The sequence below is a fragment of the Macrobrachium nipponense genome, chromosome 26 (genome assembly GCF_015104395.2).
Source record: "Macrobrachium nipponense isolate FS-2020 chromosome 26, ASM1510439v2, whole genome shotgun sequence".
In the NCBI taxonomy this organism is placed as follows: Eukaryota; Metazoa; Arthropoda; class Malacostraca; order Decapoda; family Palaemonidae; genus Macrobrachium; species Macrobrachium nipponense.
This window is the reverse complement of record NC_087215.1, coordinates 74,023,995-74,039,322: the sequence shown is the minus strand read 5'-3', so window position 1 is coordinate 74,039,322 and position 15,328 is coordinate 74,023,995. Positions and strand designations below refer to the sequence as shown.

The 15,328-nt window shown below is 37.1% G+C and overlaps 1 protein-coding gene and 1 pseudogene across 1 annotated transcript in view; both read left to right on the top strand.

Moving 5' to 3' along the window:
* Window positions 1-73: 73 nt before the first annotated feature.
* On the top strand, window positions 74-9,487 carry LOC135200431 (uncharacterized; annotated as a pseudogene).
* Window positions 9,488-13,834: 4,347 nt separating this feature from the next.
* LOC135200429 (glutaminase liver isoform, mitochondrial-like) overlaps window positions 13,835-15,328 on the top strand; it is a gene marked incomplete in the record, with an annotated part of 185,304 nt that continues 183,810 nt past the window's right edge. The window contains 1 exon segment of the mRNA XM_064229065.1: window positions 13,835-14,730. Coding sequence (XP_064085135.1) covers window positions 14,401-14,730 — 330 coding nt within the window.

Here is a 15,328-nt window from a genome sequence, read left to right as displayed (position 1 = left end):
CAGACGAGAGGATGTGCAGCAGACGACCCTTTCAGCATCGTCTCAATCCACTAACGTTAAACTTGGACCCTCGATTGATTACTAGGTTTTATACAGATTTTCTATACTAAAAAGCATATTAACAAAATATAATCCAATAAATAAATATTTAATATCATTATATTGATTTAAAAACTCTTTAAAACCGTAATTTAAGGGAACTTACTCGTAAGAAACACAAAATCGAACAATGTCTGTTTAGTTACGAGGAGCAGACGACGCATCGACTGTTGATCAACTTGCATCGTTAACGAGAATATTTATCCCGTAAGTGGGCATTTAGGATCAAGTAGGATCATATCTAAAGTCCCCAAGGCTATTAATGACTCGGGAGAATGTGTCGTCCTGCGTGATATCGTGAATGGGAGTGTATTTTTTAAGCATTCTTGTGGTGTGTGTGTGCCTTGCTGTCGAACTTTTGGTTTCACAGGTCCTTTATTCCCCACGCCGCTGGACTGTCTCCCAAGCAAGCGAAAATGCAATGCATTACTGCCCTAATAGTATTCGTCTTGTATTTTGATACATTTTCACCAATCTATTTTTTCTTGTTTTAATAAGTGGTATTTCATCTTTCTGTATTTACCTTCACTTCCTCTTACTTTTTCCTAATGAACCCATATTCTTTGGAAGCTTGAATTTCAAGTCAATGGTCCCTGTGGTGGGTTTGTTCCATATGAATAGGGTTCATTCCATGAATAATAATAATAATAATAATAATAATAATAATAATAATAGTAATAATAATAATAATAATAATAATAATAATAATAATAATTAAAAAAATAAAATAATAATAATAATAATAATAATAATAATAATAATAATAATAATAATAATAATAAAAGCTTTTTTTCTGGGAAGAGCATTGCATGGGTTGTAATGTTGATCAGACAGAAATGCAGAGATTTCGTTTTATTTCGTGAGCCAATACCACAGATTGCCAATACGACGGTCCGACAGAATGATTTAGATCAATATGAAAGGTTCCTTGAAATATGTTGCCATAAATGATATTCCAAGGAAGTGAAACAAAAAGTTACACAAGCTTGTTTCCAAGAAATTCGTCATTGCTGCCCTGAGACTATCCATCTAATTTTGCTAATCATGTATGTTTTCTATCTATTCGCAGGACAATTTATCAATCTACTCTTTTTTCTTCTTTCAAGTAAGTTATCTCTCCTTTGTGTATTTCCCCTTAACTTCTGCACTTTCTTTCAAATGAACGCTATATTCTTTGGAAGCTTGAATATCAAGTTATGGACGTTAATGGCCCTAGAATGCTTGTTCCCTAAGAAAAGGGGTATTTATCTTCTGAATGATAATTAATAATAATGATGAAATAGGATAATTGGAAATGAAATATGTGACTTTGAAGTATTGGGTGGAAATTCTGAGAAAATAATTTTTTTCCTTTATAAATAGGTATTATGTTAATGTATTTGCCTAACCTAGATGCGAATCTATGTCTTTTGGTATATATATATATATATATATATATATATATATATATATATATATATGTGTGTGTGTGTGTGTGTGTGTGTGTGTGTGTGTGTGTGTGTGTGTGTGTGTGTGTGTGTGGTGACTACTTTGGCACTGGCAAAGTTCTGTAGTCTTGTATTTAATGATGCTCAAGTACACATTCCTTAGTGACACCACACAAAACAACTTAATATTGAAATGAACCTTTTCTTAATTCATTTGTTTGTTTATTCATCATATTTGTTTTTCTTTTATCAACAGAGAAGCAAGATGGGAGACTCGGCAGCTGCGTCCCTCTTGGCTGAAAGTACGTCCCTTGCTCCTAGTACTTTGGAGAGAGCCACTCTTACTCGTCAGTCGAGGTCGACCAACCGGACGACGAGGTATGTCGACAAAAAAGCTCTCCCGATTTCCAACAGTGTCGGGTTACGATCATTCTTACAACCTACTTCTAAAGATGCATTTAGATAGTGGTCACGGCCAAGGTCTAATTAGATTTTCTTTAGACCATGTTTATGACATAGGTCTAAAGACGTATTCTTTAGACCGTGGTTACGACCTATGTCTAAAAAAAAATATTATTTAGACATTCTTGCGTCCAAGCTTTAAAGATTCATTCTTTAGACCGTGGTTACGAGCAAGGTCTAAAGATGTATTCTTTAGACCATGGTTACGACCAAGTTCAAGAGATATCTTTAGACCGTGGTTACGACGTAGGTCTATAGACGTATTCTTTAGACCGTGGTTACAAGTTCAGACAACATAATTCGACCCGTTTCCCCTGACATCTGTGACTTCATTTTTCATTCCTTTTATTGATTCATTCGTTTTTTTAAAAGGTTTATTTTCACTTTCTACGTGGGCAATATACTGTAATAATATTAATTCAAATATCTGCATTCGTTTGTGTCATATTATAGGACAATTATAATTATATTGGTCTAAGTAAACCCCTCAGAACTATCACTTTGTATCTACAATTATTAGAATCGAGCTGCGTAACATTCTTTTATGTATATATTATATAGAAGAAGTCTTTTACATTATCACTACCTCACTTACTTATTTAATTTGTCACTTAATTACTCGTATATTAAAAAAAAAATTTTTTTTTTTTTTTTGCGTTCACTCGGACACAACAGCACCGAGCGGGAAACGGTCTCGAAGAGGAGCGAGACCAATAGAGGCGAGAGCGGCTTCTTTTGGGGGATCGTTGTGGTGCTTCTCATCTTGGCCTCCGGAAACCTCCTTCTCACCTTCTTCGCCATGGGAGTCCTACGACTCGGCTACGGCATGGAGAGCCTAGAGTTCCTTCCGGAATCGAGGTTAGTTACGTCAAAATCTGGGCAGTTTTTATTTTTTTAATATCAAAAGCTTCGAGAATTGACATTCTCTCGCGCTAGTCCTAAGCTCAAGGGTAGTGTCAACCTGGAGTCTGAACATTGTTACCTATTATTATAAAATACTTAGAGATATGATCATTTTTTCACCCTAGTCCTATGTTCAAGGGTAGATTCGTGGAAATGTAAACTATACATCTCAGTCTGAACATTTTTTCTTATTACTGTAAAATACTTTGAGATATAAGTATTTTTCGCCCTAGTCCCATGCTCAATGGTAGCTTCGCGGGAATTCAAACTATACACCTATTTTTCCAAAGCTTCTAGTTCCTCCAGGAACTGAGGTTTGAACAATTGATTGATATTCATTTGTTTTTAGTAAGTGAAACAGGTAATATTCAGTTTTCTTTGAGATCAAAGATAAATTGTGCCATAGGTCACTTGAGACGCAGGTCTAGGTTTCCTGTAAGGAGCGCTGTTAAATATATATATATATATATATATATATATATATATCTATATATTATATATATATAAGCGAACACCGCAGGGAAATGACAAACAGAAGTTCAGTACTCTAAGCACTTTCTCTTGTTTATTCACGCATCTTCGAGAAAGCGCTTGGTACTGAACTTCTGCCTGTCATTTTCATGTAGTATTCGCTTATATAATGAAGTCGTCTGCATCTGCTGTGATTTTTTTTTAGACACACACACACATTATATATATATATATATAATATATATATATATATATATAATATATATATATATCATACATATACTTATATACATATCGACTGCACCGACATAACGCAAACCACTCGACGCTAACCCTAGGCCTATACTGTAACCCTACAGTGCCACCAAATTCTACGGGAGGGCGGATTTAGGAAAGTTCTACAAGAAGGACGGTTTGATCTACAGCTACACAGACGTCCCCTTTTCGATTCAGGGGGACAACAGCAAGGTATGTGGCGGTGAAAAGCAGAATTTTAGGGTGAGATTCATCATTCTATTCCGTAGGGTTTCGAAATACTAATCAGTTCGAGACAAATCTCGCCACGATACTCTGTGAGTGGAAATAAAATGTTCAGATGGTGTGTTTGCACTTGCATACATGAGAGTGTGTATGTATGTATGTATATAGACACTGTATACATATGTATATGATATATATACTTACATACACACATATTGGAAATTGACATAACCCACCACCGTGGTTTTCTGTAGTATTAAAATGTCCTTTGTTAATATTAAAATTCCTTTGTTAAAAATATTCCAAACGACCGTTTATTGAAAAAAAATGGAAGGTCTTTGTGCTAAAGTCTATATGACAAAGTGACAGGTAAATAATATAGATAATATTGAATAATAGACTGATAGCTAGATAGATAGGACGTTACTTAAAAGCATGGTACAATTCTGTTCGGTAGGTTTCCTTAGGCCTAAGGACATCTGCGAAGCCTCCGGTGTTGGAAGTCGGGCCGGAATCCACCGAAATTAAGAGAGTTGAACATTTCCAGGTGAGATCTCTCTTTTGGAGTTGCATATATATATATATATATATATATATATATATATATATATATATATATATATATATATATATATACGTGTGTGTGTTTAAATTATTCGACATGGATTTGTCGAGAGCACGAAACTTATTATTATATTTTTCTCTTCCACAGGTGACCGACCCAGACTCTGGAACCCCCATATTTTCGACCGACTACCCCAGCTTCGGACTCCCCAGGGGATAGACAACCTCAACGTGAAGAAGAGTCAGACAGCTCGGGTTGCAAGCCCCACCTTCTCAGACCTCCTTATCAGGTCTGATTCCACGGTACGTGAATTTGTATAAAGTATTTTTTTCTTAAAAGCATATTTAAAAATTTTTCCCGGGGGGGGGTGGGGGGGCTTGGAGAGGGGTGCGGGGGGATGTGGGGTGGTTGTTATTTTGGGTGTCTAAGTTTCATTGTATTTTATTTATTTATATTTTCTGGGGGGTATTTTTGAAGAGAGTGACTATGTGAATTTTCTTGCATCTTAGATGATTGTAGGGATATATGTATGTGCGTGTTTATATATATATATATATATATAAAGATAAATGCCACGAAGGAAAAATAAACGAAGGAGTCTGCGAGATCTTTCGGCTGAAAAGCCCTTTACTGAAGCAGCTACTGACAAAAATACGAGAAAAGACAATACAAGAAGGTTCGTATAACTGACAGATAGGGATTATAAAAGGATTAGTGCCTAGAATCCGACACACCTGGAAGATAAGAAACCTCCCAAACAAGCATAAACAAAGGGTGCAATTAAAGGTTTAAGACAATCATCTCAGATACAATCTCCAGACAATTAAAGGATTATAGGTGACAGCTATACGGAACCTGGTAGACAAAACCATATTCACAAAAAAATGACAGACATACATTACAATAAAATTTTTTTTAATAACTCTAAGGGCAACTGATTTTTATTTATGTCAGTGAATTACTATATTTGATTTGGTCATTCTTAAACATGTTACAGATACAAGGGTCTAAATGAAAAAGGCCACGACTAACATTGAAATTACAATGAAAAGTAAGTTGTATAAAAGCAGATTCTAAAAGATTTCGTGATAAGACATCTCTTGACCGTGCAATTACTGAACTGTCAATCCAATTAATTCGGTGGTTGTTTTCACTTAAATGAATAAATAATGCATTAGATTTTTGCCCAGTTTTTACAAGAGTATTTATGCTGGCTTAGCCTTACTTCTAAGCCCTTGCTCGACTGTCCGAGGTAGAATGAGGGACAAATCCATTAAGGAATGAATTTTATATATTATGTTGTTGCTTTCTCTGGGGCCATTTTTTATTAACATTCTTTTTAGTGTGTTATTATAGGAAGAAACAAGGTTGACATTAAAAGCTTTTAACAATGGTTTAATGGTTTCAAATCCGTTAAATAAGGCAAACTGAGAATGTTCTTAGAATTTTCTTTCTGTGTGTTGTTTTCAGTATAAAACTTTTTGTGGGCTTTATTATAACAAATGTCTAATATATGTGAAGGATAGCATAAATCTTTCCCTATTTTTCTTATGTATTCAATTTCTTGATCCAAATATTGTGGACTGACAATTCGTAATGCTCGTAAAAACATAGAGGAAAAAATTGATATTTTATATTAAGATGGTGGCCTGAGAAGAAATGAACATAAGTTAAGTTGTAGTCGGTTCCTATAAATACTGAATTTACATTGAAATGGTTCTCTATGTATCAAAACATCTAAGAAAGGGAGGCAATTGTCTTTTTCTAATTCTAGAGTAAACTTAATCGATGGAGTACCTGGTTATTTAATTTAGAGAGTAAATCATTTACATCAATACCGACAGGAAGAACAGCTAAACAATCATCAACGTAACGATACCACTTTACAGGAATATGAATGATATTAGGTAAGTAGCGTTTTTCGAAGAATTCCATATACAGGTTTGAGAGCAATGGTGATAAAGGATTTCCCATTGCCACATGCCAAAATTTGTTGATTGAAAATAAAATTCACCATTGAATATAAACTTACAATCACAAATGCACAAACTCGTGAGTGAAATAATGTGACTTATAGGTAGAGGTAATTCATGCTGAGTTAGTTCATTGCTAGATATTCTAAAATAGAGTCTATAGGGACTTTAGTAAAAGAGAACATACGTCAAAAACTAACTGGATGATGATGTGACTTATAGAAAACTAACAAAAAATCCTCTGATCAAGTCATAAAAAACTTCAATAGCATAGTGAAAAGTATCCTTAAAGATAAAACAGAACTACTAGGCAAATTGTCAGTCAATTCTCCTTCGCTACCTTACTTATATGGATTAGTCAAAACGCACAAAGAAAATAACCCTATGCGGCCTATTATCAGTACTGTTGGTTCAATTTCTATAAAACTCTCCGAAATATATCACTAAGATCTTGTCCCCGTTTACTTGGAACCATCTCCGATTCTCATATATATAATTCTCTAGATTTAGTTGATAGATTATACAAAATTGCTCTTTGCCCTACTGATAGAATTCGTTAGTTTTGACGTATGTTCTCTTTTTACTAAAGTCCCTATAGACTCTATTTTAGAATATCTTAGCAATGAACTAACTCAGCATGAATTACCTCTACCTATAAGTCACATTATTTCACTCACGAGTTTGTGGCATTTGTGATTGTAAGTTTATATTCAATGGTGAATTTTATCAACAAATTTTTGGCATGGCAATGGGAAATCCTTTATCACCATTGCTCTCAAACCTGTATATGGAATTCTTCGAAAAACGCTACTTACCTAATATCATTCATATTCCCTGTAAAGTGGTATCGTTACGTTGATGATTGTTTAGCTGTTCTTCCTGTCGGTATTGATGTAAATGATTTACTCTCTAAATTAAATAACCAGGTACCATCGATTAAGTTTACTCTAGAATTAGAAAAAGACAATTGCCTCCCTTTCTTAGATGTTTTGATACATAGAGAACCATTTCAATGTAAATTCAGTATTTTATAGGAAACCGACTAACAACTTAACTTATGTTCATTTCTTCTCAGGCCACCATCTTAATATAAAAATATCAATTTTTTCCTCTATGTTTTTACGAGCATTACGAATTGTCAGTCCACAATATTTGGATCAAGAAATTGAATACATAAGAAAAATAGGGAAAGATTTATGCTATCCTTCACATATATTAGATTTGTTATAATAAAGCCCACAAAAAGTTTTATACTGAAAACAACACACAGAAAGAAAATTCTAAGAACATTCTCAGTTTGCCTTATTTTAACGGATTTGAAACCATTGAAACCATTGTTAAAAGCTTTTAATGTCAACCTTGTTTCTTCCTATAATAACACACTAAAAAGAATGTTAATAAAAAATGGCCCCAGAGAAAGCAACAACATATATAAAATTCCATGTATGGATTGTCCCATCATTCTACCTCGGACAGTCGAGCAAGGGCTTAGAAGTAAGGCTAAGCCAGCAATAAATACTCTGTAAAAACTGGGCAAAAATCTAATGCTTATTTATTCATTTAAGTGAAAACAACCACCGAATTAATTGGATTGACAGTTCAGTAATTTAGCACGGTCAAGAGATGTCTTATCACGAAATCTTTTAGAATCTGCTTTAATACAACTTACTTTTCATTGTAATTTCAATGTTAGTCGTGGCCTTTTTCATTTAGACCCTTGTATCTGTAACATGTTTAAGAATGACCTCAAATATATAATTACTGACTTAAATAAAAATCAGTTGCCTTAGAGTATTAAAAAAAATTTTATTGTAATGTATGTCTGTCATTTTTTGTGAATATGGTTTGTCTACCAGGTTCCGTATAGCTGTCACCTATAATCCTTTAATTGTCTGGAGATTGTATCTGAGATGATTGTCTTAAACCTTTAATTGCACCCTTTGTTTATGCTTGTTTTGGGAGGGTTTCTTATCTTCCAGGTGTGTCGGATTCTAGGCACTAATCCTTTTATAATCCCTATCTGTCAGTTATACGAACCTTTTGTGTATTGTCTTTTCTCGTATTTTTGTCAGTAGCTGCTTCAGTAAAGGGCTTTTCAGCCGAAATATCTCGCATGACTCCTTCGTTTATTTTTCCTTCGTGGCATTTATCTCTTTATTTATATTTATCACGTTCCTAACTTTCGTGATTCTGTTATACATATATATATATATATATATATATATATATATATTATATATATATATATATATAGATATATATATATGATATATATTCCCCATAGGTATAGAAGTTACATTTTAACGAAACTCCTGTACTTTAGCTAACAAAGGCAATGGCAAGGAATTTAACTGAATTTTAAAGACCAAATTTATATGATATGAATAAGCCCTAACAACTGATCGTAGCTAAAAAAAAAAAAAAAAAAAAAAAAACCTAGGAGATGCCTTTTAAACAAAACTCTAATCTTTCCACCCAGAAGATCCACCTGAAGGGCAACGAGGGCTGTCCTTCGACGGGGGCAAGCTCACCTGGTCCGTGGACCAGGACAATCTTTATGAAGAGCCTCAACGGCTCCATCTACTGGAGGCCGGCGCTGGAATCATGGTGGACGTCAATGCCCTTCCATTGGCCCCAAACGTCGACGTGACTAAAGATAGAGGTCCAGTACAAGCTGTGTCTATGCATGCCCCAGGCCCAGCTCTTCCGCGTGCCCGTTCCAGTTCACAACAACCGCCTGGAACCCGACATCCAGATCAACTGCGCGAGCTTCGCCAATCCCTGCAGTAACGCCAAGGCCTAAAACTCTTTCTTGGGTTACTTTTCCTGGATTGTTTCAGTCCACGGCATAGCCTGGAAGGGCGCCCACCCCCCCCACCCTACCAACAACCTTTACATAAACGCCAAAGTCTGGAACTCTCTCCTGGATTATTCCAGTCCACAACAATCGCCTGGAACTCTTCCACCAACCTTTGCAGCAACGCAAAAGCCCTGGAACTCTTTCCTGGATTGCTCCAGTCTACAACAATTGCGTGGAAAAAACCCTCCCAGCAACCCTTGGAGCGACGCCAACACCTGGAACTGTTTTCCTGGATTATTCCAATCCACAAAAAATTGCGGAAACCCGGAAACCCTCCCAACAACCTTGCAGCAACGCCAAAGGCTGGAACTCTTCCACGCCCTCCCGCAACCTACCTTTTTCCGCAACGCCAAAACCTGACCTCTGCGTCTTGGATGATTTTCCAGGATTCTTTGTGCTTATGTGTTTACTTGGAGTGACGTTCACTTTTGCCATTGTATATTTGTTTATTAATTAGTCTATAATTCGCCGTAACGCCACCTCTGGGGAATGTTGTTATTGATATTTGATTCTTACTTAGTTGCTGTTATTCTGCGCATGCGCGGCGCAGGAAGGCGGGGCGCTAAAAAAACGGCGATATTGTGATGCTATTAACCTCAAGTGATTCTAGACCTATGTGTAGGAGTTGGTATGCTTAAATCTGTAGACTCATGTTACCTCCTGATTTCGTATCTGAGCCTTTAAAGAAACGGAATCGTAAATTTTTCATTCGTATCATTCTAAAGTGGATCTATATCATCCGCTGGATTATCACAGGACAGAGGGGCTGTATAAGATATTCATCTGTTAAATTGTGATATTAATATAACTGTTTGCTATTTGGCTCACAATTCTACTTCTGACTTCATGATATTCTTCGCTTCTGATAAGTTAACCTTTTATATAGTATATATATATATATAATATATATATATATAGATATAATATATATATATATATATATATATATCAAAAGCGAAACTTTTAGCTTGCCAGATAGATAATACATATATGATATACATGATGCATTCTAAATATCCATATGGAAGTTACCTAGCTGTACCAATAGTGACAACTGTCATTGGCCTTAATTACCGTGAGAATTCCTCAGAGTGACATGGGTGAAACTCTTCCATCATATCAGATCTTTCAACCGTAATTGTTATCAGGAGCACAATCACTGAGTTTGACGTTCTGTATGAAAAGAAGTCCAGGACATGCAAATTATGTTTTACTTACAGAACAAACACTGCAAATAGAACGAACGTGGAACGTACAGCGCACTACCTACAAGACGAAGGTACGTGCCTCTGGAGAGGGACAGCTGAACTGAAAGTGTTTTTGTGGTGGTCATTTAAATTTAAAAATGCATTTTGCTCTTCATTCCGGTGAAACATGACCTAGAAGCAAGCAGCATGACAAGCGGCATGTATTGCGCACCGAAGAAAGAATTTATTTGTAAAGATGATGTGCGTTAATTTGCTCTCTGGGCACTAGACCACTTCTTGCTGCAAGACATAACTAGTTGGGTGGTATTGCGTCTAGAAAGTATGTGATGATGCATGGGCATACGTCACATCTTCGGTGATCTGTTGCATAGAGTGCAAACAATGCACTGAATTGTCTCTCTGCTGTACCTCCTATCTCTCATCCTTCAACTGATGGCTTTTTGTGGGTGATTTGTTCTAATAGGTCTAGGCCTACTCAGCCTTGGCTGCCTCCTGGCGAGTGCCCCACCTTCACGTTTGATGGCATTTTTGTTGTTGTTGCTTAGAGTGCAAAGTATGAAATGCATTCTCTCTGTTTGTTTAACCTCCTATCTCTCATCTTTCAAATAGGCCTAGACCTACTTCACTCCGGCTTCCTGCCTGGCCCGTGAAGACTTTTAGGGGGCGAGTGTCACACCTACACGTTCGATTGCATATTTTTGCAACACTGTGACAAACTTCTCACAAATTAGTTGTTATTGATGGCAAAATTGGAGTCGTGCAAGTTCGTGACAACACTTCAACGAAGAACTGGGACACCAGTTTTGCCACCGATGTTGTCTTGGTGGGAACTTAGTGGCAAGCTTAGCCTTCTTTGCGCTTCTTAGAGTTTCCGTAGAATTTCACGTTTTATAATCTAGGTCTATCAGTTAACAAGATTTTCAATCTTTGGTTGGCACAATTTAGCAGGCGACATTAAACTTTGTACTATAGTAAAGTCTGAACTGTTCCATATCGCGTAAGTCTATAAGAATCTGTAATTACCTGACTGATATAGGCACTCTGTTGAAGATTTTAATGTTGAATCGTTAAAATTTTATTCAAATCAGAAGATAAATGACTGTTTGAGTGTGCAGTGGCAAAAAAGTTACATTTATAAATTTGCAAAGTATAAATAGTTGTACGGATTTTCAGCCTGTTGCAGTTGAGATAACTTGAAATGTTCCGTGAGGTTGAACGTAAAAACGTAAACAAGATACGGTAAATTTCTCGCAGTATTTTCGTAGATTTCTCAAGTTATCTCCTGTACTGCATTGTGTGTACCCTTTTTTGTAGTATCCAGTCCAAAGAATGATTTCATTAAGAATATCTCCGTGAGAAGCTCTTCCTTAGAATTACCGAGTAAAGCACCGTTGTATCTGAATGACAACGGACCATCTGGAAATTATAATTCCTTCCATGTTCTCCACTGAACTGGTCAGATCAGAATGATGTTTAAGCCTACTTTTGGCTCCAGTAATATATGGTGAATACAAAACCATGTAATCTTAGTTCTCCATAAAACGAAATATCAAAAGACAGGGAATATGTTTTGGCATTATTCTATTGACGAAAGAATTTCGATATGTATAAAAGCTATTTAATCATGCCCAAGAACTACTGAATACGTTAAAGACACTTTGGTCATAGACTATATAAACCCAAGTGGGTTCTAAAGGGGATTCTTAGCCTACAGAGAGAGAGAGAGAGAGAGAGAGAGAGAGAGATAGAGAGAGAGAGAGAGAGAGACCTGAAATTCGGGAGACGTCAGCACAGTATCATAACATACACTCTTTTGTTGGTACTACTCTGGCTTCTTATCTGCGTGTCACCAACTCCGAAATGTAGTACTAAACACTGCGGAAACTCAAAGGGACCCCGGGATCAAAGTATTATATGCAACCTTTTCTACAATGTCGGTTCGACAAACTATATCAATGGACGATATCTTTGATCCCGATGGGCTAGTATAAAACAAGGCGTCCCATTGGGTTCTTACCATCATGTTTAGTACTAGCATCTCGGAGGTGACACGTAGATAGCAAGCTAAAATAGCACCCTTTTGTTTTCCTGGTCAGATATCACATCTTCCTTCGGATATTTAGGAAAAATTTCGCCGGGAGGAAATTATTGTTAGTTCAAAGGTAGTAGTTTTAGGGAACTAGACTAAGACTAGGTCTAGCATAATGTTTATTCGCGCCAAAAAGTGACCGATGGATGAGTGTCGACATCGAGTCTTGTGACAGACTTCGCTTATTTCAATGTTGCAATTTTATCCCAAATGAGAAAAATATTCTGTCCAGTATCGGTGTTGTAATATATTTATTAGATTTTTGCGGCTTTCAAATATTATTGCGAGTGGTGTGTGAGAGGTAATATTTCAATTTTTTTTGCGTTTTTTATAAATCTTCTCTTGATAAATGCCTCAGTGTAGGATGATAGCAGATATGCATCATACTATACATACACACACACACACACACACACACACACACACACACACATATATATATATATATATATATATATATATATATATGCTTTGTGTATATTTCACCTTAATCTTAAAAGCAGTATTATTTTATTGTGTTTATTTTTTATATTCTACGAATTGTATTTCAAACTGTTTTTGGATCGAACGCACAAGCTATCTTGACGTATGTGAAAGAGGAATGGAAGTGTTTTCTCAATAAAATGAAATAAAATTTATCAATTAACTTTCTCGTGTTTTATCAAATCCTTAAATGACTTCGGGAATGTTCTATCTAATATTGGGAGAGCCTCCCAATGCAATTACAGCTTCAAAAGTTCAAGGAAAGATACACCAATACTATTTCCTTGCAGTATAATAAATTTTTAAAAAAAAAGTCTATGATTTTATTCAATTTAGAAGCGTTACAAATCGTTCTAGCGGCTTCCGGGTATCTCTAGACATTGTCTCTTAAGCTGACAACACTAGTCTCAAAGAATCCGTTAAAACTTCCAGACATTCCAGGAGAAAAGCAAGAAGCGCTTGCTGGAAAATGAGCCCTTGTGCAGACGACCAATCCCTTTCTGGAAAATTATAAAGGTACTCCGTAGGGAAGTAGTGCTGTCAGTGCGCCAGTTAGAAGGTTCTTTGCAGAGGTCCTTCGGTCCCTAGCTGCTGCATACAGCCCCTTTCATTTCTTTTACTGTAATTCCATTCGTATTCTCTGTCTTACGTTCTCTTCCTTTTCCTCCTTGTCTTTCTGTTTGTCCCTCTCTCTCTCTCCCACCCTTTCCCTTCCTCTCTCTCTCTCCCTTGCAACAGCACCGGTTGCGCGAGTCGATTGGAACCGCGTCACGATCGGCACTTTATAGAAGAAGAAGACTCGGCGAGGGGGAGCCTTTATAAACAGACGGTTCTCCCCGAGCTTCTCAGTGCCTGTGTGACTGTGGTGAAGTGTGACGCGTTCGACCGCTGCGGCTGAGCTCCTCTGAGACCTCTGCCCGGTTGCGTGTATCTGTGTTGCTAGGAGCTCGATAAAAAGATCTATTTCTCTTCTCAGTTTTCATATCAAAAGAAAGTGTCTATCTCGCTCAAGATTCGAGATCTAATTTTCCTTGTGTTTCGTCGATGTAGCGGCGTTTTTTGCCAGTGCAAAAAGGAGGCGAGAGAACGCTTATACAACACCTCTAGTACTATCTGCAAGCAGGAATCGAAGCATTTTTTTTAGAAATATATTAATTTATATTAATTTATTTTTGTTGGAGGATTTTTGTGTGACATATAGGTCTATGCGATCATCCGTTAACAGCAGCAGCCGCCTGGATCGACACTATTAACAGTCGCCGCTTTTTCACCTACTAACACCTCCCACGCCTTTGACCGGGGTACCGGTAGGCCTGCACGCAGGCCTGCCCGCCCATATCACCTCTCCACCTCACACAACCCAGCTTACCTACGCCCACGATGGAGCAGGTTGGTCGAGCAGTGCGACGGGCGGCTCCCAAGAGCTGGCCTTGCCTGCGTCAGGTTCTGTCGAGGGGCGAGACTCTACTACTCCCTTCGAAGTGCATGCCTTCTCCCTTGTCAGCCGCCCAGTACAGGCAGTTCAGTCATAGATACGCTGCTTCTTCTTTTCGCTGTTGTTCTTCTTGTTGTTCTACCCCCGCTGTTAGCAGAGCTGCTGCTGCTGCTACTGGTGGTGGTGGTGGTGCTGTTGTTTCTCCCGCTGCTGCTGTAACTGCTGCTGCTGCTGTTCCTGCTGGTGCATGTGCCGCTTCTTTCCATACTCATAGAGTAAGTTAGTGTGTTTTAGGACCCACGGCTCCCTTCACGAAGGTGTTTATGTAGGCGCACGCTGCCCTTTTTAGATGGTGTTTACGAATTATATTTCCCATTTACAAGTGGTTAGAACTTATATTTTCCCTTTTCAAAGTGATTAGGATGCACGCTTGCCTTTTAGAAGTGTTTAGAACTTAAATCTCCTCATTTCAAAGTGATTACGAATTGACGATGCACGCTTCTCTGTTAGAACTGTATAGAATGCACATTTCCATTTTAAAATTGTTTTAGGAAGTAACCTTCCGTTTTAGAAGATGCTTAGGGCGCGAGTTTCCCCCTGTAAGAAAACGCTCAGGGCGCAATATTCCCATTCAGATTTGTTTAGGATGTAATATTCCCTTTTAAAATTGTTCTAGACGCACGTCAGTAACGTCACCTATCGAGAACATGTTCTCACGCTTTTCTGACTTGTTCTTTTATTATTTCAAGTTTTTACTTTTTTTTTTTTATTCGAGTAAATGTTTCCCTTTGTGAAATATTGTGTTGAATGCCACCAAATTATTACTTTTTAATTATCTGGAGTGTCACTCGAAAGAAACTATCAGCTAAATTA